This window comes from Diachasmimorpha longicaudata, chromosome 12 (genome assembly GCF_034640455.1).
Source record: "Diachasmimorpha longicaudata isolate KC_UGA_2023 chromosome 12, iyDiaLong2, whole genome shotgun sequence".
Taxonomy (NCBI): domain Eukaryota; kingdom Metazoa; phylum Arthropoda; class Insecta; order Hymenoptera; family Braconidae; genus Diachasmimorpha; species Diachasmimorpha longicaudata.
The window spans coordinates 6,933,188-6,959,788 of record NC_087236.1 but is presented as its reverse complement, the minus strand read 5'-3'; the positions used below and the strand labels follow the sequence as shown (position 1 = coordinate 6,959,788).

General features: G+C 37.0%; 3 protein-coding genes across 13 annotated transcripts; 2 read left to right on the top strand and 1 right to left on the bottom strand.

Annotated features, from left to right (window-relative positions):
• Nucleotides 1-396: 396 nt before the first annotated feature.
• Nucleotides 397-5,880, bottom strand: LOC135168023 (WD repeat-containing protein 19). Its single transcript, XM_064131844.1, has 4 exons — nt 5,613-5,880; nt 1,504-5,391; nt 1,211-1,287; nt 397-1,040 (listed from the first exon to the last, which is right to left on the bottom strand). The coding sequence occupies exons 1-4, from the start codon at nt 5,625-5,627 to the stop codon at nt 914-916; spliced, it is 4,107 nt and encodes a 1,368-aa protein (XP_063987914.1). The 5' UTR covers nt 5,628-5,880; the 3' UTR covers nt 397-913.
• A 629-nt stretch (nt 5,881-6,509) lies between these two features.
• LOC135168089 (uncharacterized) lies at nt 6,510-13,167 on the top strand. 6 transcript variants are annotated; one of them, XM_064131976.1, is made up of 10 exons: nt 6,536-6,673; nt 6,925-7,014; nt 8,542-8,851; nt 9,080-9,842; nt 10,071-10,242; nt 10,311-10,564; nt 11,225-11,424; nt 11,536-11,767; nt 11,884-12,055; nt 12,456-13,167. In XM_064131976.1, exons 2-10 carry the CDS (start codon nt 7,005-7,007, stop codon nt 12,974-12,976), a joined length of 2,634 nt encoding a protein of 877 aa, XP_063988046.1. In that variant the 5' UTR covers nt 6,536-6,673; nt 6,925-7,004; the 3' UTR covers nt 12,977-13,167. The 6 variants fall into 6 exon arrangements, with proteins under 6 accessions (XP_063988043.1, XP_063988047.1, XP_063988042.1 ...); XM_064131975.1 differs by having other exon boundaries at nt 8,539-8,851; XM_064131973.1 differs by lacking the exon at nt 6,925-7,014 and having other exon boundaries at nt 6,510-6,673.
• Nucleotides 13,168-13,700: 533 nt separating this feature from the next.
• Wupa (wings up A) lies at nt 13,701-26,296 on the top strand. Of its 6 annotated transcripts, none has more exons than XM_064131981.1 (14): nt 13,701-13,823; nt 16,173-16,226; nt 17,568-17,696; nt 17,974-18,097; nt 19,906-20,006; nt 22,954-22,997; nt 23,069-23,210; nt 23,329-23,367; nt 24,823-25,027; nt 25,099-25,125; nt 25,230-25,304; nt 25,437-25,499; nt 25,596-25,799; nt 25,891-26,296. In XM_064131981.1, the coding sequence occupies exons 2-14, from the start codon at nt 16,200-16,202 to the stop codon at nt 25,902-25,904; spliced, it is 1,194 nt and encodes a 397-aa protein (XP_063988051.1). In that variant the 5' UTR covers nt 13,701-13,823; nt 16,173-16,199; the 3' UTR covers nt 25,905-26,296. The 6 variants fall into 6 exon arrangements, with proteins under 6 accessions (XP_063988051.1, XP_063988052.1, XP_063988049.1 ...); XM_064131982.1 differs by lacking the exon at nt 19,906-20,006 and adding an exon at nt 19,257-19,357; XM_064131979.1 differs by lacking the exon at nt 19,906-20,006 and adding an exon at nt 18,250-18,350 and having other exon boundaries at nt 13,702-13,823.
• The last annotated feature ends 305 nt before the right edge of the window (nt 26,297-26,601 follow it).

Genomic DNA, 26,601 nt, shown 5'->3' with positions numbered 1-26,601 from the left:
GTAAAGTGGGGAGTGGAGAAACTTGACTTTGCCTTTAACTTTGCTCGTCGGTCGGTTTGGTCCGTTGGACGCCACCAAATGGTGGAAGTAGTGTACTACAGGGCCTACAGGCGATGATGTAATTTTTATGGCGAGGCAACGAGTTTGAATGATATAAATATAATTTCTATTGCAGACTGATTGACAAGATAGGCCTGCCTCGAGTGTCATTTGGATTTTACCAAGAGAGTGAGAAAGCTACCAAAGAAGGATATACAATATCCTCTTTATACTTTTTTGGGTTTGTGATTTTCCATTGCAACAATTTTTATCTTCAAGTGCAATAAATTTTCGGACACCTTTTTAAAAATACGTTATATCCTCGAGAACTCTCAACACATTTATCATGCTGAAATATTACATTTCAAGAAAGAAATTTGTGATCTTTTATTTATACATTTTCTACATTATTAAATGATATTTACAAACCATTCGTCAATAAACGAGCGATTGTATTGAGGTACGTTAATGGAATTGTACTTTGTGCTTAACGTACTCAAAATAGGAAAATCGTTAGGCGATTTCTTTTTAGTAGTTGAGGGTGCTATAAAAGAAATGGCTTTTTACCTGGTGGTATTCCATTGCCTACAATAATCATGAAACCATTGAAAGTATCAAATAAGTCAGACAGTTAAATTCCACTTCTTAATTATAATGAAAATACATTAAAAAAATGGGCTGTAACGAAAGTCTAAGTTAAGCACTTTGGGACGGAATTGGAATATTTACTATTACAATACTGTGGCTTACAATATATAACTTGTTAATATGGTACTTTAAAATATGAAATTATTATAGAGGCCGACAGATTGTTTCATTATATATTTTGTCATATATAATGCTATCTTCAAATATACGAAGACAATTTTTTTATTTAAATGTGAGATCTACTCTTATCCTCTTGAAGTTCGAGGTATGGACGGATATTTACATTTTGGGGGACCATTTGTGGATCCACTTTCTCATTGCACATTGGACAAGTCTCTTCGATTTCAATGATTCTGAAACAAAAAGAATAATGCAGAATATTTATAGATAATTATTTATTTTCATTCGAAAAGTTGTATAAATGTTCCAAAGAAAAATGAATGCCAAGTTTTTTAATGGTTAAACATTCCCGTATTTATGGAAATATTTGAAAATGTATTAAACCAATTACAAATCGACATACCTTACGAATTCACTTCTAATTGCCGGGAAATTACACTGAGGACAAAAGGTAAAATCATTTTCCAGCACATGTCGACCCTGAGACCACAAAAAACAACCGTTAATTCTTTTCCATCAAATACTAAAGACGAAAAAAATTCATAGTAAATAGTCTTCTAGATTTTACGAATTTTTACGAAATTTCAACTAAAAATTAAATTAAAATTTTTCCGAGGAAAATATAATATGCTAAACGTATATTTTCCTATGAATTTTTTCCTCTAGCCCCAATCTCAATTAATATCTCAAAATTACCGTAGCAATGCAAAACGGAATAGTGTTTTTACACTTATCACAATTGATATCCGTCTCTGGAATTCGATTTTTACAGTAAGGACAAGGTGTTACCGGCTCATCTTCCACCTCATGGTCCCTGGTCTTTGGTGGTTTCCTAACTATGGCCTCAATTTTTTTACTGTACTTAGCATCCACCTGCATTCTGTATTCTGGTCGCATGAGCATTGCAGCGAAATTGAAAGCAGCATGTTTGAGTCCAGCCCGATGGCATTCTATGACAGTCGAAGTTAAAATAGGTACAATATGTGATGGAAATTTCGATATATTATTGGCAACCCTGATAAGCATTCTCGCGCCCCTCAAATGATCATTTCTCTTGACATGAAGTCTCACAAGGATATATGAGTGCAACAAACACAGATTATTCTTCATATCCTGGGGTATATTGATATTATTTCTTTTGAGCTCCTGATACATTCCAAAGAGAACATCATGTGCATTCCTGTAATTTCCACTGATCTGCTCCTCATTAGCAATGATGATGGCTGTTTTGGCAGCTTCTCTGTACTGTTTTCTCGCCATATAAAGTCGAAACAAGTATTTAGGATCCTTGGGGAGTCCATCGCCCCCGAGCAAAAAATCAATCAATTGACTCGACAATTTCTCGTCTTTCGCTGAAGCAACAGTATCAATGGCCAATGAGATTGCCTCATCGTCATTTGCAGCTAAATGCGAAGCTTTCAACAGATGTCTCATTGCTTTATGATACTCTTTGGCATAAAAATAATACTTCCCAGCAAGGAGACTATTCTTCTGCGACTCAAAATGAATGGCCAAGCTTCTGAAATCCTCCAGCCTTACATTATCATCATCTAGAGTATTAATAAGAATTTCCCCATAAAGCTCCATTTTGCCATGTTGATTTGCTAATTGAAAAGCTTCGTCATGACAATTGGAAAGAATTAAAAATTTAATTGCTGAGTTGTAATCATTCATTCTCTGAAAGAATCTAGCAACCATCTTTGCTCCCTCGATGCTCTTCGTCTGTTGAACAATTTCAACACTTCTCGCTGGATTATTAAGATGCTCCAGATTTATTCGAATGATATTGTCGTAGTCTTTAGCAGTTTCGTAAGCCCTTGCTGCTTCCTCGTACCTTCCCTCAGCCTCCTTAGCTTTTGCATATTGAATGTTGATCTTTGGCGATGATATTTGTGATAACAATTGCCCGACTTTAAGCCAGTTCTTTAATTTTATGTAGGCAGAAGCTGCTTTATCGAAATACTCAGCCTTCTCATAAAGAATAGCAGCTTCGTTGAACTGCTTCATTATTTCCAAAATCTCAGCGCACTCCCTTCGGAGATTTCGAGAACTTTCTGGATCCATGGCTATACTTACACCGCGTCGAGAGTCACCACATCGAATTGATGTTCTTGCGATACCTCCGAGGCACTGCATCCTGTGGTTGTGCTCCTGGGAACTAGAAATTTTCTCATTATCTGTCAATCCTCGCTCGTAATTTATCAGTGCTTTTGGATAGTTTCCAGTAAGCTCCAACTGCTGTGCGTACTCCCTCGCAATGGAGGGAATCTCATCTGGTTTCAGTTTTTGAGCTAGAGTCAGTGCTTGCTCCCACTGCATCAAATTTCTTCTCAAATACAGAGCCTCTACCGGTTGCGACGATTGAAGAAATAACTTCTCAGCCTTATTGTAGTCTTCCAAAAGTGTACATACATGTCCAGATAAAAGTGCAAGCTCCTCTATATGTTCGAGCTTCTGCAATGCCCAAACCATTGATATCTCCTCGATGCGACGATAAATCCTCATCGCCATTTCAATTTCTAAATTAGCTAGAGTATTTCTCCCTAGTTTTATCCAGTAATCTCTGTCGTTCAACATTTCGCAGGTGCTCCACGCCTGGAGAAATCTTTTACATTTGATCTGGTGCTCCAGAATCTCAATAATTTTTCTATTCTCCACGATGTTGCCAACATCTTCGTGAGATGTTAACGTTATGTTTAATAATTTACCTCCTGCCATTCCTAAGGTTACTTCACCACTGTACATTAATACTGGAACTGTTTCCGATGGTAATTTTGTGGTAGATATTTTGACAACTTTAGTTCCATCAATGTGGTACTTGATATAAACATAAGTTGTAATAGTCGTTCTATTGAATACTCCAAACACGAATCTCTCGAAAACGTTCTGATCCCAGACAATACCGTCCATACCGTCTGGTGGGTCTGGAACATGCGAGACACTCTCGTTGACCGGATCGTAGACATATGCTTCGTGTTTCTCGTCAATGAAACACATAATGGTGCCATTGGCATCGGGGATTATTTGTTTTATGCCAGTGCTGTGGGATAGTTCCGTAGAATGATTAAAAACCTCCAGATAAAAGTTGACAATTTTCCCCATGTCTGTTCCGAATATCAAAAAATCAGGCGACAAAGCGTGACACGTGATTTTACCCTCGGTGGTTCCAGAGTCTGAAAATATTTTTGAGTCTTTTCCCTCTTTGATCAATGCCGGATCTGTCTTAATGGTGTGGAGTTGGATTTTTCCATCAAATAAAACAGAGGCGTAAATTTCATTGAGACGAATACTCTCCACGGTGGCAAGATAGTCTCGCTCGAAGTGGATGGCCCTGTCTGTTTGTCCAGCAGAGAGATTCCAAAATAATGCCCGGTTATTTAAAGCGACAGCTAGGTGGAGGGGTCCAACTGCCAGGATTGATGGTTCGATTATTGTATGGATCAATTGAGGTTCTGGTTTTTCTTTATCCAATACATAGAGGTGAACTATAACTTCAGTTAGGCTCGATAGAATGGCGATTCTGTTGCCACAGACACTTATCAATTTGGGAATTTCAGCGAGATAGATGAGGACGTTTCCACTATGAGTGACAGCAGCCAGCATGGTTCCATCTGCCGACCACTCGATACAACTGACACCTGCCTCACCACTCACCATAATCACCTTTTCAGTTTCCTCAAGATTCTGTAGACTGTGGATTTTTAATGTATTATCTCCACAAGTGGCTACTTTTCCAGCAACCAGGCTTAAGGAAATTCCGTTCAAAGAGTCCCGGTGATTCTTTATTTGAAATAATTCACGGCCTAGTTCTTTGACATGGGTTGATATGGCTATCAGATAACCTGCCTCGAAACCCAACAGAATATATCCGTCTCCGTACCACTTATATGTGACAATGGGACCGTATAACTTCTGAAATCCAAGATCCATGGGGTTCTCAGGGTCTTTTATATTATAGAGGAAGAGACGAGTTTTACCAACAACGAGCGATACTGTATTTTCCCCATTTGTCCGGTGCTCTGTTTTCATTTCATTAAATTGAAGGTCCTGGGGGTCCCCAGGGAGGATTATCTCCTTACGTGTGTCACCCTCCGATGTGCTAATTGTGAGGATTCTATCGTCTCCAGCGAGAGCCAGAACACCTTCGTTGGACCAAGCCCCGCACACAATTCGTTTTTTGTGTTTTCCAATAATGGGAATTCTCCTGGCGTGTATGTGGTCGTAAAGGGCCAAGTTACCCCTCTGTGTGCCAACAGCAAGAAGACAACTATGTTTGGCCCACATCATGCAAGTCAATCCATCCCTCACTCCCGCGTCAATTTGTGATTTTTTTCTAGTTGTCGCGTCCCACAGCGTTATGGTTGATGAATTGTTAGTTATCATGGCGAGCACATCACCATCCGAATCCCAACCGAAACCTGTGCAAAGTCCCATTATTTGGATTCTCTCTTGTATGTCTCCCTGTCTGTCATAAATCGAGACCACACCGTCGCAACCTGTTGTTGCCAGGTGAGTGCTGTTCCCTGGCCTCCATGAGGTGAAAACACTCCCAGGGCCATGTGGATGGTCTAATTTGTATAGAACCTGAGAAAAAAAATTATTAATTGTTCTCGGAAATCGGTTTATTTGAGAAAATATTTTTAATTTATATAAATCATTCCTATAGGATTTATATATATTTTGTGGGATATTTTACCTTTTCTAATGAAAGCAATAATTTATGATGAGAAATATTTGCTTCTAATCGGTTCGTATAAAATTGATCTGTATGAATTTTCCGCACATGTATAACCTAGGTTCTTTACCTTGTCCGATGTCATGATGTCGGAGAAGAGCAAGCCAACCCCACTGAGACGGATTGATCCAGCACTCCACAGACAAGTACTTACAATTGGGTCACATTATACTTACTATGGGGATGAAAAGTTATTCTGATATTGATTTATTGAACCGGCTTGTCAACTACAAGTAAATGTTTCTCGGTATTTTCCATGTTTCCATTTCGTTTTGGGGCGTCAGAATCGTCGAATCACGTTTACAAACATGCTATGGATATAGAGGGAGTGAAAGAACCATTGGTTTCTACGGGGGGAGAAGAAAGGGGGGCCATTTACGTGTTTTCAAGACAATCAATTTTCATTGTTTGGTTGAATTGATCGAGGAGGATTATGTCCAGCAATCGGCAAGCTCTTCAGTGATTTGACTCCTCGGATAATCCTCCCTCTGCTGATTATGTCGTTTTCTTCCTTTCTCTCTTTTCCCAGCCATTCCAACTTTATTTATTGTATTTTATTTTATTGATCTTCTCTCCATTATGTTCTCAATTATTTGAATAATTTTAAACAAATAGAATCATGTAATGGATAACAGTCCTATCTTATTGTCCTTATATGATAATGTACAATTTATAATATTAAATGGAGAGATGCTATTGTAAACGTTAATGGAAAGTAAGAGAATACAAATTGTGTGTCACATAATAATATTTTTCTCATGAGATTGGCGCGAACTTGAAATAAACGATTTATTTAGCAACCCTACTGTTGACGCATGTGCAGGTGATTTGTGTACAATTGTAAATCTTTAGTTGCCTATAGCAGCCATCGCCACCCACCCGTAGAGTGAAAAACCAAAAGAGAAAGGGGATGTATAAAGTGGAAGGGGGGAGAGGGAGGGTTTCACCATGACATGAGTGTCAGAGTGTTCGTGGGTGGACGGTGGAACTTAGTAGAGCAGAGCGCGTACACCGCGATGCTTTGCAGTGTTGCTGACATTGCTCTATCCATTGGTTTTAAAGTTATTTTTGTTCAAGTACTTCATTCTGCAGCGATTGTTATAGTTGGTGCAGCACTGCCTCCCGGCGCAGGTTCGTAGTACAATTGGAGTAATTGAATTATTTCCCGCGTTGCGTTTTTTTCTATGAAGTTGCCGGCAACTTTTTTCATCCACCAAAGGTCAATGCCTCCATATAATTTATTCAGTGAAAGCGCATACAGAGCTTTTCGCTGTCAAAATCACATTTATTGTCTAATAACTTGCTATGCCTACAATTACTGATTATTCGGATTAAATCCACCGATTGTCGCACTATAGATGAAAGTCCCTATTTCTCAACAGGTGGATTTTTAATAGAGTGCAAAATAGACGGTGGTTTATAACAGAGTTGTGGAGAAATCCTGGAAACTTCACTAGATTGAATGCCCCCAGGTGACTATCGGTGAATCGATATCATTACTTTATATTACACCGACACTTCAACGTCGGCCTCAACCTCCTAGGCATTATTGACGTGCTATCCATCAATAACGAGTTTTTACCTCAGATCAGATGGAGTAAGGAAGTCAAAGTATCTTTGATATGCAAAACTGATAACCTTTTGCAATATTGAAGTTTTGTATTAGGAGTTGTATGGTTTATTCTGCTGACAAATGTAAAATAATTCTAAATGTTTCTGAATGTTTTTTTTTTGCGCTGTGAATATTGAGTTCAGTGGAGGGATTCATTAATTAATTAAATTAGAATGTCCAAACAGTTTCTTCTGGGCTTTGGTCCATTGCCTACAGAAACAATTGGATTCTCCTTTACATGAAAATATGAGTAAAAATTATCTGCAGAAAAATATATGTGTTTCTCTACAAGGAGTTAAGAAATGCGCGTCTTCTATCGATTTAACACCTGCCTTGGTTCCGCTAAAAATATACATTATATTGGCGAATAACGGTTATAGCCAGGCCTTTGTGGAAATGCAACCCGTTTTTGTATATAGTTTATTGCGGTCAATTTACTCTCACTGGGGGCTGACCAGTGGAAACAGTGATTTTGTGCGGTATGACGGACAATAATGTCAATGGGCATGGGGAACTCGTCCGCGACATATCTCCAGTATTTCCTGTATTTCCGAACAGGAAGAGCAAGCGGACCGTGGAAACAGGTCGTGTTCTGGCATCTTTACTGTTTTTTTTTTCTTTTTTTAATTAGTCGAGGAGGTCTTTGTCGGCGATTCATTTACGTTCTAATTTGACAGGACAGCATGTTTTATTTTCTTGGCTTTTTGGTAATAACACGACAGTACCAAAAATTCATTATTTAAAATATTTTTTTATGTATTTATCTTTTTTTATTGCACATGTAATTGTCAGTCTTCTGAGTCTATTATTAGTTAATTAATAAATCTTTGATGATTATATTTGAAGTTGTCTTAATTTTTCACCACGCCAACTCGTCAGAAAGTCATCGACCTTCATGCATATCCTTGAATTAATTATTTGCATCCAATCAAGGGGTAATGGGAACTCTGGTAGATATGATTTCTGCACGCAATAGTTCGTGATATAACAATAACAGCAATGGAGTGTCTTCACTCCCAAGTAAAGTTCATTCACCAGTGTAAAAGTTTGCCGAATCGGAGAATTTCCGGGAAGGTTGAGTAAGTGGATAGGCTCCTGGAGACATTTGTACAAATTGATTTTCATTTGAATAACATGACAACTGTACTGCCTAGTATCACTCAGTTCTCTTAACATTTGTCATTTCCTCCCTATTGTTACTGTTCTACATTGAGCTTTGACTTAATGGCCTTTCATCATGAGACCGTGTGAATTTTCGATAGGAAATGGGAAAAAAGTGAATTATTGTGGGAATTAATTGTTTATGGAGGCTAGGTGAAGCATCATTTATTTATTTATTTATTTATTTTTTCAATTGAAAGCAATAAATATGACATCGTTTCAGAAGACGAAATTGTCCTGATTGAACACCTCCCTGGACGTCGAGTTCATCTTGAGGACTTTTTCTGGACCGGTGCCGAGGACGCACCACCATGGCTGGATCCAGACCAAACCCTTACCTTTTACGAGACCCGAACAATTCATCATACAGCGACAGTTTTGGTCCCTGGCGAGGGCATCGTCCCAGGGCCAAGCGAAAATATTCCTAGTGTTGCCCCCCAAGATCCGACCTGTACGAACTGTATCGAGCCCACCCCCACGCTAGTTGACCCTGACCAGGACATTGGTATTCTAGTAGGTGACGATCCTGGTCCTAGGTAAATGCTATTTCATTAAAAATATTACATCATAAAGCCGCAAGAGACGCTTAACAAGCGTGTGCTCAATTTTTTTGCATGTCATATTTTTAAATCCACAGATTGTAAAAAAAAATCAAAAATTTCACCCCTTAACATTCAATACTAATGTTTTGCATATACTGATCTATCAACTTGACGTCATCTTCAACAGTTTCAACAATACTTACAATTCTACTCTCTTGGTAGATATTGGTTACTAACCGTTCTTCGTTCCGGTGAAAGCATACCGTCAAAAGTGGAACTGAGATTGGCTCGTTTATACCGGGCGGCATTTGCCAGACAACAACAGCGTCATCTTGGCCTTTTATCTACCGATCCTCGTTTGCGTAGAGCCACAAAACGACGATTAATTACAGCGAACACGAAGAGTATATTAAAGACTCCAAACGACTCGGCGGAAAAAATTACAAGCATCGACAGTCTGTCATTAGTAACAGAAGCATCATCAAGTCTTCAAGTGAAAAATGAAGGCGTACGTATGAAAGAATTCAAAATCTCCAACGATTACAAATTTATCATTGATAGCCCTGACATCGATCAAACAACTGAATTCCCTAAATTACGGAAAAGTAGTGATGTCTTGCCGAACTTTCAAGCACATCCTTTACAATCTCCAAAGGAAAATACTAAAATAACACCTATCCCGGACACTATTCAAGTAATGGAGAATACAGAAGAATATTCTTCATTGAGTAAAGAATATCTTTCAACTGCTAGAATTGCAGGAATTCCCCAATACCTAATCGGTATAAATTCTCAATTTCATGGTGACATGAGTGATGCAGATGAGAATTTGAAACCAACAATTCATAATGCAAAAGATGAAGTCATTGGATTGAAAAAGACCAATGAGAAGGCTGAGGAAAATGGTACAGAGGTAATGAGAGAGCCGCAATTGGCAAAGTTGAACTCGACCAATTTCAGACTGAGAACGTCGGGTATGGTTCAGGTGAGGGAGGCCTCTTCTCTAGGATTGCAACTCCCAGATTATGAATTTTTTCCCACACGTTTTGTGAATGCTTTTTAGATTCTAACAATTTGGAATAAAGTGAAAATTAATCTTGAATTTTGAAGATTAGAGTGAAAAAGACTTGAAATTCAGGGTTTGCCTTTTGCTGCGTGTATGTCATAAATATTTCATATGATGAAAAAGAAACGGCGATATTTACAATTTTAGGTGAGAATGCAGAATACAACTGTTTTGGAAGATGGATCAACGAGGCTAATTTATTCGGTGCATTTAGGAGGAAAACCCGTGCCCGCTGAGACAGCGGCCAAAGACATGTCACTGTTATCCCCTCAGGAGGTTGCATTGGAGCTGGGTGCACCAGTCATCATTCAGAGTGAACGTAAATTTTGCATTTATTATTGTTGAGTATAAAGGTGTGATTTAAATGGGGATTGTTTGGAATTTCAGCATATTTAAAAGAATCTCGGCCATTAGCACTCTCGAGGAGGAGAGATGCTTGGTTGCTTATTGGGGCTGCCAGTGTCGCACTTATTCTTCTTCTTGTTCTTGCGGGAATTATTTTAGCACTGAAGCGAAAAAAAGCACACAGTGCTGTTTCAGCACCACCTACGCAAAGTATTTTGAAGAAAGAGAGGGTAGGATATACTCCAACTACCCCCGGACTCGACAATACGGGTTATACTTCGGAAACTGAGGGGAGGGTAAGTTTATTAATTTTACTCATTGCTGGAGGAAGATATATTGTTTAACCATTGTTTCTGCGCCAACTAGTACTACCCCCTTTCGCACACACCGTCTGCCCATCTTACATGCCATTAGGCACAAATAATTACAAATCAATAAACTCCCGTAGAGTTTGGTTTGCGTGCTGAATAGTGCGTGATACGAAAAGTTTTGGTACAGTTGTCTGATACTCTGAGAGAGGAGTGTATACCGTACAAAGAGGATTCGAGAATGATGAACAGTGTGCCAAATTTGTTGAATGATACACAACGAAATTGTCTTAAAATTCTTATTCTTCCATAACTGAAGGCATGTAAATATTTTCACATCAAACATTTGAACAAGTTTTGATGAAGAATTTCATTTCGGCGATCCGAAAATCTTTGTTCAGTTAATAAACTCGTAGTATTCATACTTCAGTTAAGTTGTGTAATCACAGTGTCTGCATTCACGTTATATTTTTTAAAATTACATAACAAGATTGTAGTAACAATAGTAAAATAATAATTGAGAAAATTAATTTGAAAATAATCCATTGGAACGGCATTGATCAAACAATCAGACGTATTGATCATAAGAGACTACTACTGCTATCCAGCCATTAGCATGGGCTTATGGATTATTTTCTCGTCTTTCAGACAGAGGGTACCAGTCAGAGACCGACGCCGGGGAGTATTTCGAGGTCTCCGGCCACGCCAATCACTCCGGATACCTTTGACGAAGATATTCATGAGTTATCCAGTGACAACACTGATGATAAAGAAGAAGGTGACGTGAAAAAGCAGGGCCACGAGCATTGGGATATCGAGGAATATTCTTTATCAGGGAAAAAATCTCGGTATTATTTTTTGTCAATATTCTGCAATGACAATACCATTGATAGCGATAACGATTGATAATAGGCTGAAGTTGACAAATATAAGGTCCCTAAATTTTGTACATTTGGCAGGACTGGAAGGCCGCGAATGACGCGGACAAATGCAATAGAAACCACTGGTAGTCCTGACTCTCTTAACACAATGGTTGATCATCCCCAGCATCGAGATTCCCTCGAAAATGGTTGTATTCATCTTCTCGAGGAAACTGCCTCCCCACATTCTTACTTATCAATGCCATCCTGCAAGCTATTTCCCAGTATGCGAAGTGTTGAACCATTGTCGAGGATTCTCGAACCAGTTGTTGTAAGTTTCTCCATATTATTATCGAATAACACGAAAAGGACATTAGACTGTCATAAATTACATCTCCTTTCACATGAATTTCGAGGATTGTAAATTATTAATCATATGAATTTTAGGTGAGACACTTGGACATGGAATTTGAAACACCCGAGATGTCAAGGAGAGGAAATGGATTCAGTCAGAGAGATTCCGGGGATGAATTATTAGGGAGAACTAGGAGTGCTCTTAAGGATCCGGGTGTTGTTGGACCAATTGTTTGGGATTTGAGGAGACAAAGAGCTGTCGAAGGTCAGAATATGTCTTTCATATAAATTTATTATTTTAACTGATTTACATCACCCATCAATACGTCCAGATCACTGAGACTCTCACTAAGATATAATGAATATTGATAGGCAGCAAATGCGACTGTCATGGAGAGTAGCATTATTTGTCTTTTTGAGCAAGAGGAAAATTGAGTAGAATCTTATTCTGTTATTTTTTGGATGTATCAGATATACGCTCTTTTAAGAGGGCTTAAGAATCATTCTCTTCATCTTCGTTATTACTCTTCTGCTTTTGTGCATTTGAGTCCTCGTCACATGCAGATCTCTAGTCAAAACCTCAGGCATCTGGAAAATGGGTATTTGTCTTGCCAAAGAAGACGTCCAATTTTCTCGTTAAAAAAAAAAGACATAACTGTTTGTAGAAAGCTTGACATCAGAGACGGACGTCGAGCGTCAAGCGCCGTCGTCCGGGCCAGTAGGTCGAGCAAGGAGAAGACTCCACGAGCTCCTCGAGGATTCATTCAGCCTCTTCAGCACGAGAGAGGTCAAACAAAGAGACGCAGCACCAGTATCTTCTACATTGCATCCGCGTTCGGCGGCGTTAACACCCGATCGCATTACAACGCAGTCGGTATCGAGAGGGAAATCGGCCCACGTGAGTCCCGTAGGAAGTCCCATAGACAGCCTAAAAAATCGTCCACGCACCTCAGTATCCCGCAACGACCAAGAAGTAATTCCCGAAACCGGAAATATGGGACCACCAGCGAGAGGTGCGTGGGGTTCGAGGCCGATGAGTGCGGGCCCATTTCATCGTCCCAATTTACCAGAGGTAGATGTAACAAGAGTACTTGCCGATTCCCAATTAGCACCCGAAGATCCAGCAGTTCCTCTGATTGCCGCTATTAGAAAAGAGTTGGAGAAATTTACACCGGAGGGGATTTAATTGTCATGTAGATTAAAATTTATTCAGTATTCACAATCACTTATTTGGTTACTATTGTTTAAATTTTATAATAGATTCATTCTATCATTCAACATTGTATATATAAGTCATCGTGGTTACTCTTTCTACTGGACTAGAATATTTTTCAATACTTGATGGAAAATTATTGAAATAAAGATTCATCATTGACATTAGATTGTTTTTATTCTATAGAAAAAATATTAACATTTTCAAATAACGGAAAGACATAATCACAGAAACTTCACATGAATATGTTCACTAAGTACAATTAAAGCATCTTTTCCGCTTGTTTTTTATAAATGTAAGTATTACCTTCCAGATGTTAATTATGACAGGTGGCAGAAATACACTCATAAATTTCCGCTTTTGCTTTTTCTATTTTTACCAGTTGCGCTCGAAAAACTTATCGTAAAAAAAAATCAAATAAATCATAAACAAACCATTTCTACATCCACCTGAATGGTTAAATGCTGCCAAAAAGTTGCCAGTAATGTGCGGGTGTCCTCCTTTTTTCACTCCCTCGGGGAAAAAGTCAGCGTTATAACGTGAGGCAGCGAGGTCGACTCCGTTTTCAGATTGAAATTATTTTTAGATAGTCGTCCGGAGCTCCTTCTGCCTAGCCTAAAAGTGTATCAGCCAATCGTATGCTTTGGTTTTCTTTGTATATTTTATCACGTGATATTCCAATGCAAGCTTAATACACTAAAGTGATTTCAGAAGCTTGAAAGAATAATCTACAGTCGAAGTAACAGTCAGCTGCCGATCGTCCAGTTAGCTAGTCATAAATATAACTTATCATTGCTAGTTTTCTTTTTCATCCTTCCAGGTAAGCGGTATCACAGCATCTATTTATTATCAGTCTCAATGAGAAACAAAATGGATGGAAAGAAGTATTCCATTAAAATTACCCATCTTTTTCCGCATGTTTTGTCATTTTTTATTAGAAAATTCTCTCCGTGCAGAAATATTACTGTACAGCAGTACGTTAAAGTGGGTATTTTTTCAGAAAAATTATCAAACAACATGTCATTTTCAGAATTCAAATAAATATGAAATTCCTGTCAAATTCAATGCTGATGGGTTTAAGTGAACAAAGTGCTGACTAATTAGTCTCTTCATCTCCGGTGAATGCCAAAAAAAATGTGAAAGTGATGATAAGAGGACTTTTGTGCAAAGTGCTATTCACGTTTAGTCGTTATTCTGCACGGAGTACGTAAAACAATGAGATAATTTTTTAAGCCAAGTTTCACAGAATTGTTTCTATGGTATACACTGGGGAAAAGATTTTTTGGCTCATTGGAGGTTTACCGCATGAGCTGAACGGGAAATGATATAATTCCATTTGAAAAAAAAAAAACACATTTTAAAAAGTGACTTTATTCCGCAGTAAGATTTTTTCGAATGAAATTACAATGTTTACACAAGTTTCGTTTGATAAATAATAACTAAAGTAATTGTAAATTTTGGTAGTAAACGACAATAAAAATTTTTCTCCCGTTCATTCGCGTGAATAGTGAAGTGCTTGCATTGAATTAAACTCTTGTATTTCATGTATAGATACATTTATGGATACATAAATGGTTTTTCTACTCTCAATGATTATAAGTCCAGCGAACGTCAATTGCCCCTCCACGAGTGGTGTGCTCATTCACGTGGATTCATGTTGTCTTAATGCCATTCTCATTCATAACCCAGAATATATTCTGCTTGACGCAAAAATTTTGAATGAAAAGGCATTAGGCACCTCTGGAAAGCACTCGATCCACAAATACCAGAATTTGCAAATTTTCATTAAAATAATACATGAGCAATGAAATTAAGATAGTTGTCTTTTACGTATAGCAGGCAATGGCTGCAACGAGAGATGGCCATATTATGGAGAATTCATTTAGTCTAATGTGTCAATAAGTTGAAAGAGTACGCGTCATAAATGATTGAAAATACTCGATATAGAATTCGATTAATTCAACTGTTATTGAATAACTGATGCAACGGTGGTAATTAATTCATTGCCTCCATGGAAATGATAGTTTTGGGGAAAGGGAAAGTACCTGAGGTATTCGAAAAACAATTAGTTGAACTCCAATAGCTGGAGGACGTAGACTGTAGTTAATTCCAATAATGAATTACGCGATAGCGCGTAGTGTCCTGGGATTTAAAGTACCATTTAGTTGTTGGACGAATCGCACTTGTAAAGTTACCCCAAGTTGGAAGATACCAAGTGAGGTAGAGAATGATTTATGCATGTGCGGGGGTGCTGTTTCATGTATATTCCTATCTATTTGGAGTCGATAAATTTAAGTGATGTTGCAACATATGAATATTTAAAAATCAAGTCTAGATTTATTGATTCATTTTTTTTTTTCAAATTGAGTTACAACTATATTTCAATTTGTAATTGCATTATTTACTCCTTTATAAAATATGAGAACGTTATTTTGGAGGAAAAGAATTATAATTCTATCTTTATTTATTCCATTTTCAGTGAATTTTTTTCATAAATCTTCATATTCATTTATTGGTATATTTGAGATTAATCTGCTAGGTGTGCATCAGACAAATTAATTTTAACTATTAATATTTCCTTTGGTCGATGAAAACGGCCAAAGATTGGTATTTCGTCTTCACTTGGCAAAACATCGAATGTGTGAGTAGGAAGGCCGAAGAAACGACAGATACGGTTGCAACCAAATTTGGATCGTAGCAGATGCCTTGTATGTTGCCTTTAGAGTGGGGATTTAACTGAGTACTTTTTCTATTTTTGACCATCGGACACCCTATACTCTAGGCGGTAAAATATGCAGACTAAACCCCTGTATGACCTACTCGCTCCGGCCCTAATCGTATTTCTCTCATTGTTCGATGTTCTCGGTTAAATGGAAAATTTGTCGAGAATTTTCTATCAAATGAATATCAGATTACAGGGCTATTATTAATTATTTTTTGGCTGCCATATAGCTTCTATTTAATTATGGTAAATATTATAACACAAGTATAAATAAATTTTATAAAAAATCTGAATTCATTCGGGAGAAATAAAAAAAAGTGGTAAAATATTTCCCCTAGTGGTTCTATTCATTGAAAAATTTTCTTATTGAAACTAAAAACATCTAGTGAAATATTAATAGTAATATTCATGGAAAACCAGTTGATTAAATATCAACATTATTTTCAGGACCGTTGAGCCCCCTTTCATACTACCATGGCTGATGCCGGAGCTGCTGATGAGGTTTGGTACGTATTTCAATGTAAATGAAATATATCCCCTAAAAAGTCCATTTGCATTTTATTGAGAATTTTAATGAGAATGCTTTATTTATTTTTATGGAAACGATCCGTCTCTCCTGGAAAATCAATGGAAACGACAACACTACAAAACCAATATTTTCCATTTCATCATGCAGTATAAATATTTTTTCCAAAGGTACGTTTGGACATTGATTTCCATATTAATTGGGTTTTATTATTTTGGTTATTCCTGTTGAACTTGTGTAGTTGTATACAAAGACATAAATTTTCATGGTCACTTCGTACACAATATGCCATCAACATTTTAGAAACCAATGTGTTCCGTTGATGTAAAAACGGTCTGCACACCCCATGTAGTTATAGAGAATGCATCAAAAGATACTGAAAAATAGACACAGAATGTATACAAGAACATAAACACTGATGATATGAATCTGGGGTAAGATAGAATCTCGTTGCCATTGCCGTGTTGTTTAATTGCTCTGATACTTATCCTCTGGGGCATGCAACAGCTTACTTTTAAATAGATTGGAGATTTCCTTTTTTTAATAGCACTTTTATCAGCATCTTTTTGGAAAACTCTCGCCGTGGTTCATAATTCTGCCTGGAAACTTTGTTGTTCATTAAAATAAAGCATCTTATGTGAGAATTTAACCCTGAAGAGAAAAAAATTTCTAGTTCCATGCAAAACTCTCAAAGAGGGTGGGGAGGGGGGGGGGGGCTCGATTCAGTCGTATACAATTGGCTAATGATTTATGTGAGCACCTTACATGATTAAATATAATTGATTATTTAATTACTAAATGTATTTTAATCTTATTTTTGGTTAACTATTCGATATTTCTTTTTGTAAAATAAAATTTGTCCTCATGTTCTGGTAAAACTTTATTAAATGTTTCTCTTTTCGTGCATTGAATTTCTGAAATGTTTCACCTGTCATTGAATTCTTAAAACTAGAAACTTTTTCTTCTCTGCATTATTTTTGCCAGGATGAAAAATATTTTGTTAATAATTTCCTTGATTTTCATTTCAGGAAGAACATCTTGAAAATGGAAAAATACCTCTAGAAAGCAAGAGAAAGAGAGAAAAATTGAAGCATCTACGCTCAATTTTTTTTCTTGTATTGAAATTTGATGACTATACATCTTCATCAATACTCCCTTCTCTTTTCAATATGAAAAATTATTTTCTAATGGCAAGCCTAGAGGAGAAGAGAGGAATAAAAAAATATTGAAACTGGCTTTTGTTTGCTTTTGGCGGACAAAAGCGAAAAGAGAGTCGTGAAGACACTTTAAAACACTTTTTAACACTGGAAATGTAGGAAAAGAAGAGGAAACAGGCGGAGACGGAGAGAAAGCGGGCGGAGGTCCGGGCCCGCCTTGAGGAGGCATCCAAGGCTAAAAAAGCCAAGAAGGGTTTCATGACTCCAGATAGAAAGAAAAAGCTCAGAGTATGTATATTTCATGAATGTCAGGTCATTTAATCCCGGAAAACGGCTCTCGCACAGATGAATTTTCCTAAAAATGAATGAAAAAAATTTATCTTGAGTTTGATTATTTTTTTATTTTTTATTACGACGAAGCCCTTGGCTTTATACACATATGTAAAACTAAACAATAGTGTGCAATTATTTATTTTATGATTTATTTACTCGGGATTAAATGATCTCGTTAAGCCGGTTACCATTGAAACTTGGCGAATTAATAATCGATTGAACGCTATTATAGTTGTTATTACGTAAAAAAGCCGCTGAGGAATTGAAGAAAGAACAGGAGAGGAAAGCAGCAGAGCGTAGACGTATTATTGAAGAGCGTTGTGGCAAACCCAAGGACACTGATGATGTCAGCGAAGGTATTGACATAATTTCTTGTATCACTTTCTTCCGTGCATTTATCACTCAAATCATTCAATCACCTCCAATACACCGCGAGAAACACCTTAGCTATTTCGGTAGATATATTTATTTTAATTCACTGTTAAAATTTCATTGTATTGATATACAGAAGCCGTAAAGCGTATTCTACGCGAGTACCACAGTAAGATCGAAATGTTGGAGGGACAAAAATTCGATATCGAGTATCTTGTTAAGAGAAAGGATTATGAGGTACTTGGTTTGCTCATAGAGCATTACTATGGCCCAGAATCAGGCTGAAATGTCGCACGTCCTCAATGTTATCAATGTTGCACGATTAAGAATATTGCGATGCTTCGCAACATGCTCTTCCATTTAATGATTTGGTTCGCTGGTTATGTGGAAAACAGGATGAGTCGATTTGAGTTGATGATGAAAGTTCGGGGATAATATATCAAGTCATAAATATTGATATCTTCAACAATTACATTATATTAATCGAATAAAATTAGCACTCTTGCATTATAGGACAAATAGCTATACAATATAATTATCCTTATGAAGACAATAATTAACGAGGCTTATTTACGATAAATTAATTGTAAGACTGACTCGACTTCTCCTGATTGACCACTTGATTAGTGAACACCACTATTTACAAATCGTTGGCAATATTTTAATTGAGGAATGTTTGCCACTCGCTAGACTTTTGTGGCTCTAGCCACTGTGTCTGCAAATTTATATGGGTAATGCCAGCATTGTTTACGCTATATCATTGTCTTGTTCACCAATGCTCGTGAAATCATTCGCATTTTTTCACCTATTTTTTTTCCGTTACTATTTATTCGGTACAGCTTCGGGTAATGCTACTCATCTGCACTGTTTTAATTCGATATTGACTTTTTTGGTTTTGAGAAAGCATTCAGATTGAACACAAGAATTCGTCTATATTCCTCGCGCTTAGTTAGTTTACTTGAAGTTTATATATTCGTATGTTAAGTTCGAGATTTCATTCAGAGATACTTTCTGTTTGTATTGGACAAAAAATGCCATTGGAGTCAATCTAATAATTCATTCGATATATTTTGAAATTATTATGGGAAAAAAGTACCTGAAAAATTATTCAATACTCAAATTAAGTTTCCTAAAACTTATCAGGGCAATTGAAATCAATCCTGATCCAGTATCATAAGAAGATAGCAAAGCTCGAGGAGGAGAGATACGATCTTGAGTTTGATGTCTCCAGCAAGGAATACGAGGTTCATTAAATGATCACTACCAACCCCTATAATTACACTCTAGAACTTGTATTTTACTCAAGCGTAAATATAACTCACAGCTGTACACCACGTCTTGCGCTAAAACCGTAAGCCAACGCCAAGTGATTTCACAAAAAAAACTATCCAGTGATTAAATTAACACGAATATGTAGTTAGCAAAATGGATGTTCCGGGAAGTGATGGTAGAGTATTTGCTATTGACTTAGCTAGGCTTTGAGAGGAGCATCCAAATGAAACTCGAGGGAAACGAAATAAAAATCAGTATTAGTATCAGTGGATTCGGAAATTATAGCGGAAAAAAAAAGATGGCAAAATCTTTGCATGTGAAAAACTTTTATGGTATTTTTAATACAATTTCCCACAGAATTTTTTGAACATGTCTCTAAGTAGCTTGAAAATTTTCATTTGGTAATATTCAGGGATATGTAATTGACTTTTGAAAGCCTAAAAATGAAGTTTACTATTTTTTAGTTGCATATTGGAGACAGAGAGTATCCATTTGCTCCAGCGAATTATTATTTTTCTAGCCGAGCTCCAGACAATCTGCAAGGCCTATTGGCATAGATTATACGCACTCGAGGGTGATAAATATGACCTCGAACGGAAAAGTAGATTGAAAGATTTCGAGGTAACTAAGAAATCCGCCGAAACTGCTATATTAATTTACTCTATAGTTTTTTTGACTTTGCCACACTTGACAACAAATAAAACGAAGCGGTTACTTACAACTATACCAAGTGGCACAGCCTGCGAGTCGCGCTGATACATCACAAAGTTTTCACAAAAACTATTTTCGGTATAGAGAAAACTTTTCACAACTTTTGTTTTTATCCCACATATATATTTTACGATGCAGCTTTTTTCACTGCCATTATTTCTCACACTCTTGACGCACATAAAATTATTTCTAGCGTTTTATAGGGGAACTCTCAGTACTAGTGGTAAAATGATAATTCGATCACATCGAACACGATATATAAAGCTGAATGTGTTGCAGAATGCACTATAAAAATGTTTCAAGAAACAATTGGTTTAATATTTTTTTCTTAATTTTTTTTTATAAATCATCATGAAAAAATCTTTGATCATTAATGGTCTTCTTATAGAGGACTTGAAGGAGATTTGCCAAGAATATTACGCACGCGTCTACGCGTGTGAGGGTCAGAAGTGGGATTTGGAGCGTGAAGTACGGAAAAGGGACTATGAGGTACAATATAAATCCACAATCGAAAACCCCAACGTCTGAGCCTCTTGCTCAATCAACCCCTTATTTCCAATCGGTGTGATAAGCATAATTTATACAATTCGGACGACTGATTTTTTTGCGATCCTGTGTTCAATGAGTTTCCTTTCAATCGAGAGATTTTTCGTTCTTCTTCTGTTTGAGTTTATTGGAAAGTGTCGTCACCACCTGCCTGACCGGTGGATACTTATCCATCCCTATCCTCAATTGAATGGGATAGAAAATGGAAATGGGATGGTCACCAAGGAAAATAATAAATTCAAGCGATACGCAATTGATGAGCAGATAATTGCAAATCTCACCAAAGAATTATTCCATTATACACGAAATCCCTAATGAAATTCATAATTTAAAAAATATTCAATGACATAATCACGTGTTATTGAAAAAAGACAACAATTTTATTTCAATCCGCAAAACGTAGGTTTTCAATGAAAAATATTCGCTAGTTCGAGTAATTAGTGTGGTTGCTGTGTGTTTGTAAATAATCGGTGCAAAATCATTCACTAGTCTGAGTTTTTCTCTACAGATTGTGCTCTCGTTTTAAACAATACCACAAAAATCAACGAAATCCGTTGTAGGAAAACAATTATTTTGTGGAAAAAGAAATGCCTCATCTAATATTTGCATGTCTACTTCCCTACCCCTTCCCTACCGTCATGCTTGGAAATCAATGTAGTATATTCAAATACACAATTCGTGCAGATATGTATATTCATCCCTTAATCAAGGTTAATTTAATAATTGTGTGTTTTGAATACTCATGTACAAACGAGCGACGAGCCCCTTTTACGTACTTTCCGCGCCTCGTGATGAACCCACACTTGTCCCGACTTTTGGCGCTCTCACAAACAAGGACGCGTTGACGTATTCCCTCGTGGATATCCGTGTGTGTCCGTTTGTGTGAATGGACGTATGTGTATCTCTCTCTGGTCTGTGTGTGTGTGCTTTTGCGTACAAATAAATATGTAGTAATAATACTAATTACAGTGAATTTATAATTTTTCACTGAATGCATTCAGTTATTGCGTCACGTGAGTGGATAAAAAGGGTGGCTTAGCATGGGATAACACACCAATGTCTTTTGTTCTTAGTCCCTAAAATTACAAGGGTAATGTTGGGCCTATGACAACAATATGTTAAATGTATAAGAATCGAATCCTCCATCCAATATTTCTCGTCTTTTTAATATCAATTTTATGAGAGGACTAAAAAGTTCACCATTATAGGAGGGAGAAGACTAGTGATAAGAAATCTAAAAAGCCGTGTGACGTAATATTTAAATCATTAAACTCCCCCCCCCCTTCCTTCGCTAGACATTTATATGTGTATTTGAATTGACATTCTAAAGCCGGAATTATTTCAGAGTTATTTCTTAGTACCGTTTGTTGAATCCCACGGTATTTTTATGTGGCTGAAGATTTTGCACCGACGCACATACAACCGTCCATTTATTTATAATTTATATCCTTTCATTTAATTATTCATTACACTCAACTGCGAATGTCGATAGACTAAGAACGTGCCATTTTTTGCTCTGGGAATGCTCCTAAATTGTGTGCTGAACTTGTCAATTACCGAAATTCGGTAGGCATTTTAGAGTCCCATTACATAACTTTATTAATGTATGAATTTCTAAAAAATATTTAGTTTATAAGCATGAGTCGGTGTGTGATTTCGACGTGATCCTGACGAGCCGGTCGTCCAACTCCCTAGTTAGCTGCTGAAAATATTACAGAAACTAACTATGTTTCTATAGGATTTACAGATATTTCTAGAGCCTTGAAGATTGTCCCGACAGTGAGATGACATGTTAGAAGTTGATTACTTTCTATCATTATTGGTGTGATGCAAATGTATGATTCTTATGCTTTTACTGATTGTTTCACAATAACAATAGGTCCTAAAGTCATATCACTCTCTGACAATAGCTTCCGCCTGTGTATTTTTGTTTTTAAATCAAACATTATTAGTTTGACTTTTTCAAAGCTTCTGCGACAGGGAATAGCCACTTTTAGTTGATTGAACAAAATTTAACAAATGTGGAAAAATTTGAGAGCAGAAGTACCCTCTGGCAATTCTTCATAGGAAAATTTCATAACAAAATATCTAAAAGATAAATTAATTTAAGAAAAAAAAACGATACAACCATAAAAAACTAAATTGTTAAATAATTTTTTGAATTCTCATTTTCTTGAAGTTTTACGTATCATATGCTTCAGGACGAACTCTCGCTTTTTCCATTTCTAAATAATCATCATAGAGTGTTCTTATTCGTAAACAGTAGAAAATGATTATCAATAGAGCAATTAATTTGTCCACCCATACCTAGATTGCCGAACTCAACAGCCAAGTCAACGACCTCCGAGGAAAATTGTACGTAAAATTTAATCTCCTCATAATATTCAATTTTCCGATCTATAGAATATTATAAATTTATTTTTCAGTATGAAGCCAGCTCTGAAAAAAGTCTCAAAATATGAAAATAAGTTTGCAAAACTCCAGAAGAAGGCGGCGGAATTCAATTTCAGAAATCAGTTGAAGCAAGTTAAAAAGAAGGAATTCACCCTCGAGGAAGAGGACAAGGAGGTAATTATTGTAATATCCAATGGAAAATACATCAATGCCGCAAAGCTGCAATATATATATATGGAAAAATAATATACCTCAATCATAAGGTAACACTGCATAATGACAAACTTTTCAGAAAAAACCGGACTGGTCGAAGAAGGGCGAGGAGAAGAAGGTAAAGGAGGAGGAGGTCGAGGCATGATATCCATAAATGTAATCAGATACCCAGATGTTCCAAGCACAATGTCCCAATCAACAATATCTTATTTTTTCTATGTTAATGCCATCAGAAGAAAAACCTGCTCCCGCGAAATAAATTAATGATCCCATTATCCTCCCCTGATACTACAAAATGCAAGGATTATTATTTTACTACTAAATTATTGAATTTGCTGATTTCATTATATGTTCTGTGTTCGTGATCCCTCACTGTGATGATTCAATCTGTGGAAAAAATAATTAACCATGTAATTCAATCTGTTTCGCATTAATTGTAATGATGATCATATGAACCACCATTAATACCATTAATTTACTTGGAAGAAAGGTCTGATTATTGTGAACGATATTTTGTAAAACCTTGAAAATTTGTGTTGCGTTTTTCTGAAGGTAATAAATCATTCAAAAGTAATATATTTTTATTGACTGGTAAGCCATTTTGGAATAGACAACTGAACGATCCATTTGAATTCAGCCACAAATAGATAAAATAGACACCAATACATTCACCTATTCTCACAGTCATAAAATCCACAAAATTGGGTAAAAATAACAGTTGGTAGCGCATGGTTGCTCTGTTATGGATGAAATTTGAGCGTATCTGCGATGAAAGTCAGATTTAATTGCAGGAAATGTGATTCCACGCGGGTGCCAGGGATCGGTAGGTATGTTACTAACGAGTTTTCGCTTAATAACACTTTGCTATCCGATTTCGCTTGATTACAAACCTTCGACACGGTCGATACAATTGTATAAACATATGGCAGAGGACGGATTATTGATAATATCATTCAATGTACTTGAAAATGAAAATTTTCAAGTATTATTTTTTAAAATCCTTGATATCATTAACTTTCTAATTTAAATTAAAATCTGAAATGTTACATCTTACTATTCACGGTAGAAATATATAAAAACACTGGAAGAATTCTATCCGTGTTTACATAGATATAGCTATTGCGTCCTAATTGGCGGTTGTGAGTTTTAAATCACTGACATCCGCGCGTTGTGATCCCAGCATGGTGGGCGAATAATCACACGTAATTCGCTCTTTGCAATCGGTCATTACACTTCTGATGGTTATTTTTATGGGCGCAGATAGCAGACAAATATGTAAATACGTTGCAAACATCGTGTTTGCTGCCGGCTCCTTGACTTTCACCCACTTCTCATGATTTTTCGAATGAAGAATACACAGCGGTATCGGAACTCTACAGTTGAAGACAACTGTAAATTACTTTATCCAATATTCTTCGATCTATGAGTAAAACACATCAGCTGTTTTAATGTTTTACTAATATAATTCTTGGTCTTCGTGCTCGATTGTAATCATGTGAAATGTGTTTGTAGTTTGCGTTTGTCCTCATAATCGATTAAAAAGACCATTTATTCAACGAATTAATATGCCCAGAAATTGGAGGAAGCAGCAGCAGCGGCTGAACTTGCAACACCCACCCCAGATTTAACAGCAACCTCTGCAACGGAAACTGTATCGACATCAGCTGTATCAACCCCTGCTCCCACACCATCACCTATACCTCCTGAAGTACCTCCTGCACCAACCCCGGAATCACTCTCGACTGCGCCATCACCTGCTCCCCCCGCTGATGGTGAAGGTACTGACACAACGTGCATTCCCTCATTCAAACATAAATCTCTCTTATATTGAATGAATGAAATTTTTCAGCTCCTTCCGGCGATGACTCTGCTGATGGTATGGCTCAATTATATAATATTGATCATTAGCCAATATGAATATTTTGAGTTAATAATTTTTAATTATAGCTTGGATTTATAATGTGCTTTTTTGTGGTTTAGCTTCTGCGCAAGTACAGACTAATGATGCAGCCTCGACTGATGACGCACCACTAGCAGAAGGAGCACCTCCCACAGGTAGTTGGGATAATGTTTTAATAAAGGAATTTCTCGTGAATTTTTCTTTTTCGTCGATTCTTCTACAAATTTGAATACTCATAATGAAGTATACAATCAATCCATCATACTATATTATTGATGGAATTCTAGGCTGCGGTATGGGCGGCTGCAAATGTGGAGAATTCTGTCAGTGTTGTGTTGGTGGATGTTCAGGTAGGTGAATTTGATCTTTCTATGTAATATATTTTTCTCAGCCATTTCTTACAAAGTTTCTTCGTTTTCGAATAAATTGTAAAATACTCCAAACAGGAAAGGGTGCGCTGGTAGCAGCATTAACCCCAGTTCCACCCGAGCCTTCTCCATCGCCGGCACCACCAGCTGACGGTGCAGAGGCAGCTCCTCCGCCAACAGAAGGTGCCCCATCAGATGCCCCTCCTGCTACAGAAGCTCCAGCCCCAGCTGCCGAAGGAGAAACTCCAGCGGCTCCTCCAGCGGAATCCGCTCCTGCCGAGGGTAAACCTATAATCTTTCTCCTCTCTCATATGTATTTGTTGTGGACAAAAGTCAAAATTATTCATGACAAAATGTAAATTGCATTTTATAGCGCCAGCGTCGTAATTTCGCAACCATAATGTTGGCAATAATCTCTCTCGAGGAATTCCCCATCTGCATTAATCCAGCTTATATTATGAGCTCCGAGGAGTCCGAAGAATTCAACTGGACACCCTAATGCATCGTCGTAAGTTGTTCTACTCTAATTTCATGGACATCACTCGGCATTTTGACATCCCTAGCACATGCGTAATGCAGTGAATCTATTGAATATCACAGCAATACTAAAGCGAGATCGCGCGATGTCATATCGCTCGCGCATCGCAATGTCAGCAATATATCCAACACGAATGAACCATTGTTCTCATTAGAGAATCGAAAATTAATTTGAAATATGTAATTACTAGGATGGGCGAATACTTCATTATTATTTTCAATAAACGATATCAAATATTTGACTCTTTGACTTGACTCTTGAAAATGAAATGTTCATTCTCTACTGTGAAAATATTGTTTTACATGAATTTATTTATCAGCAAATTCAACTTAGTAGTCTAATATATTACTACTAAATGTGTGAAAACTTGATTCCCCCGTTAGACAAAAGAGCAGTCAACTTACCCGCTTACAGAAAGAAGTATCGCATATTTTATTATTTATGCCATTAAATTTTCATTAAATTATTGAAAATTGAATAGAAAAAACGCCAATGGATCTCCCGCGGTATACAGTAACTGCTGTTACAGTAGGTTGAAAACTCGAG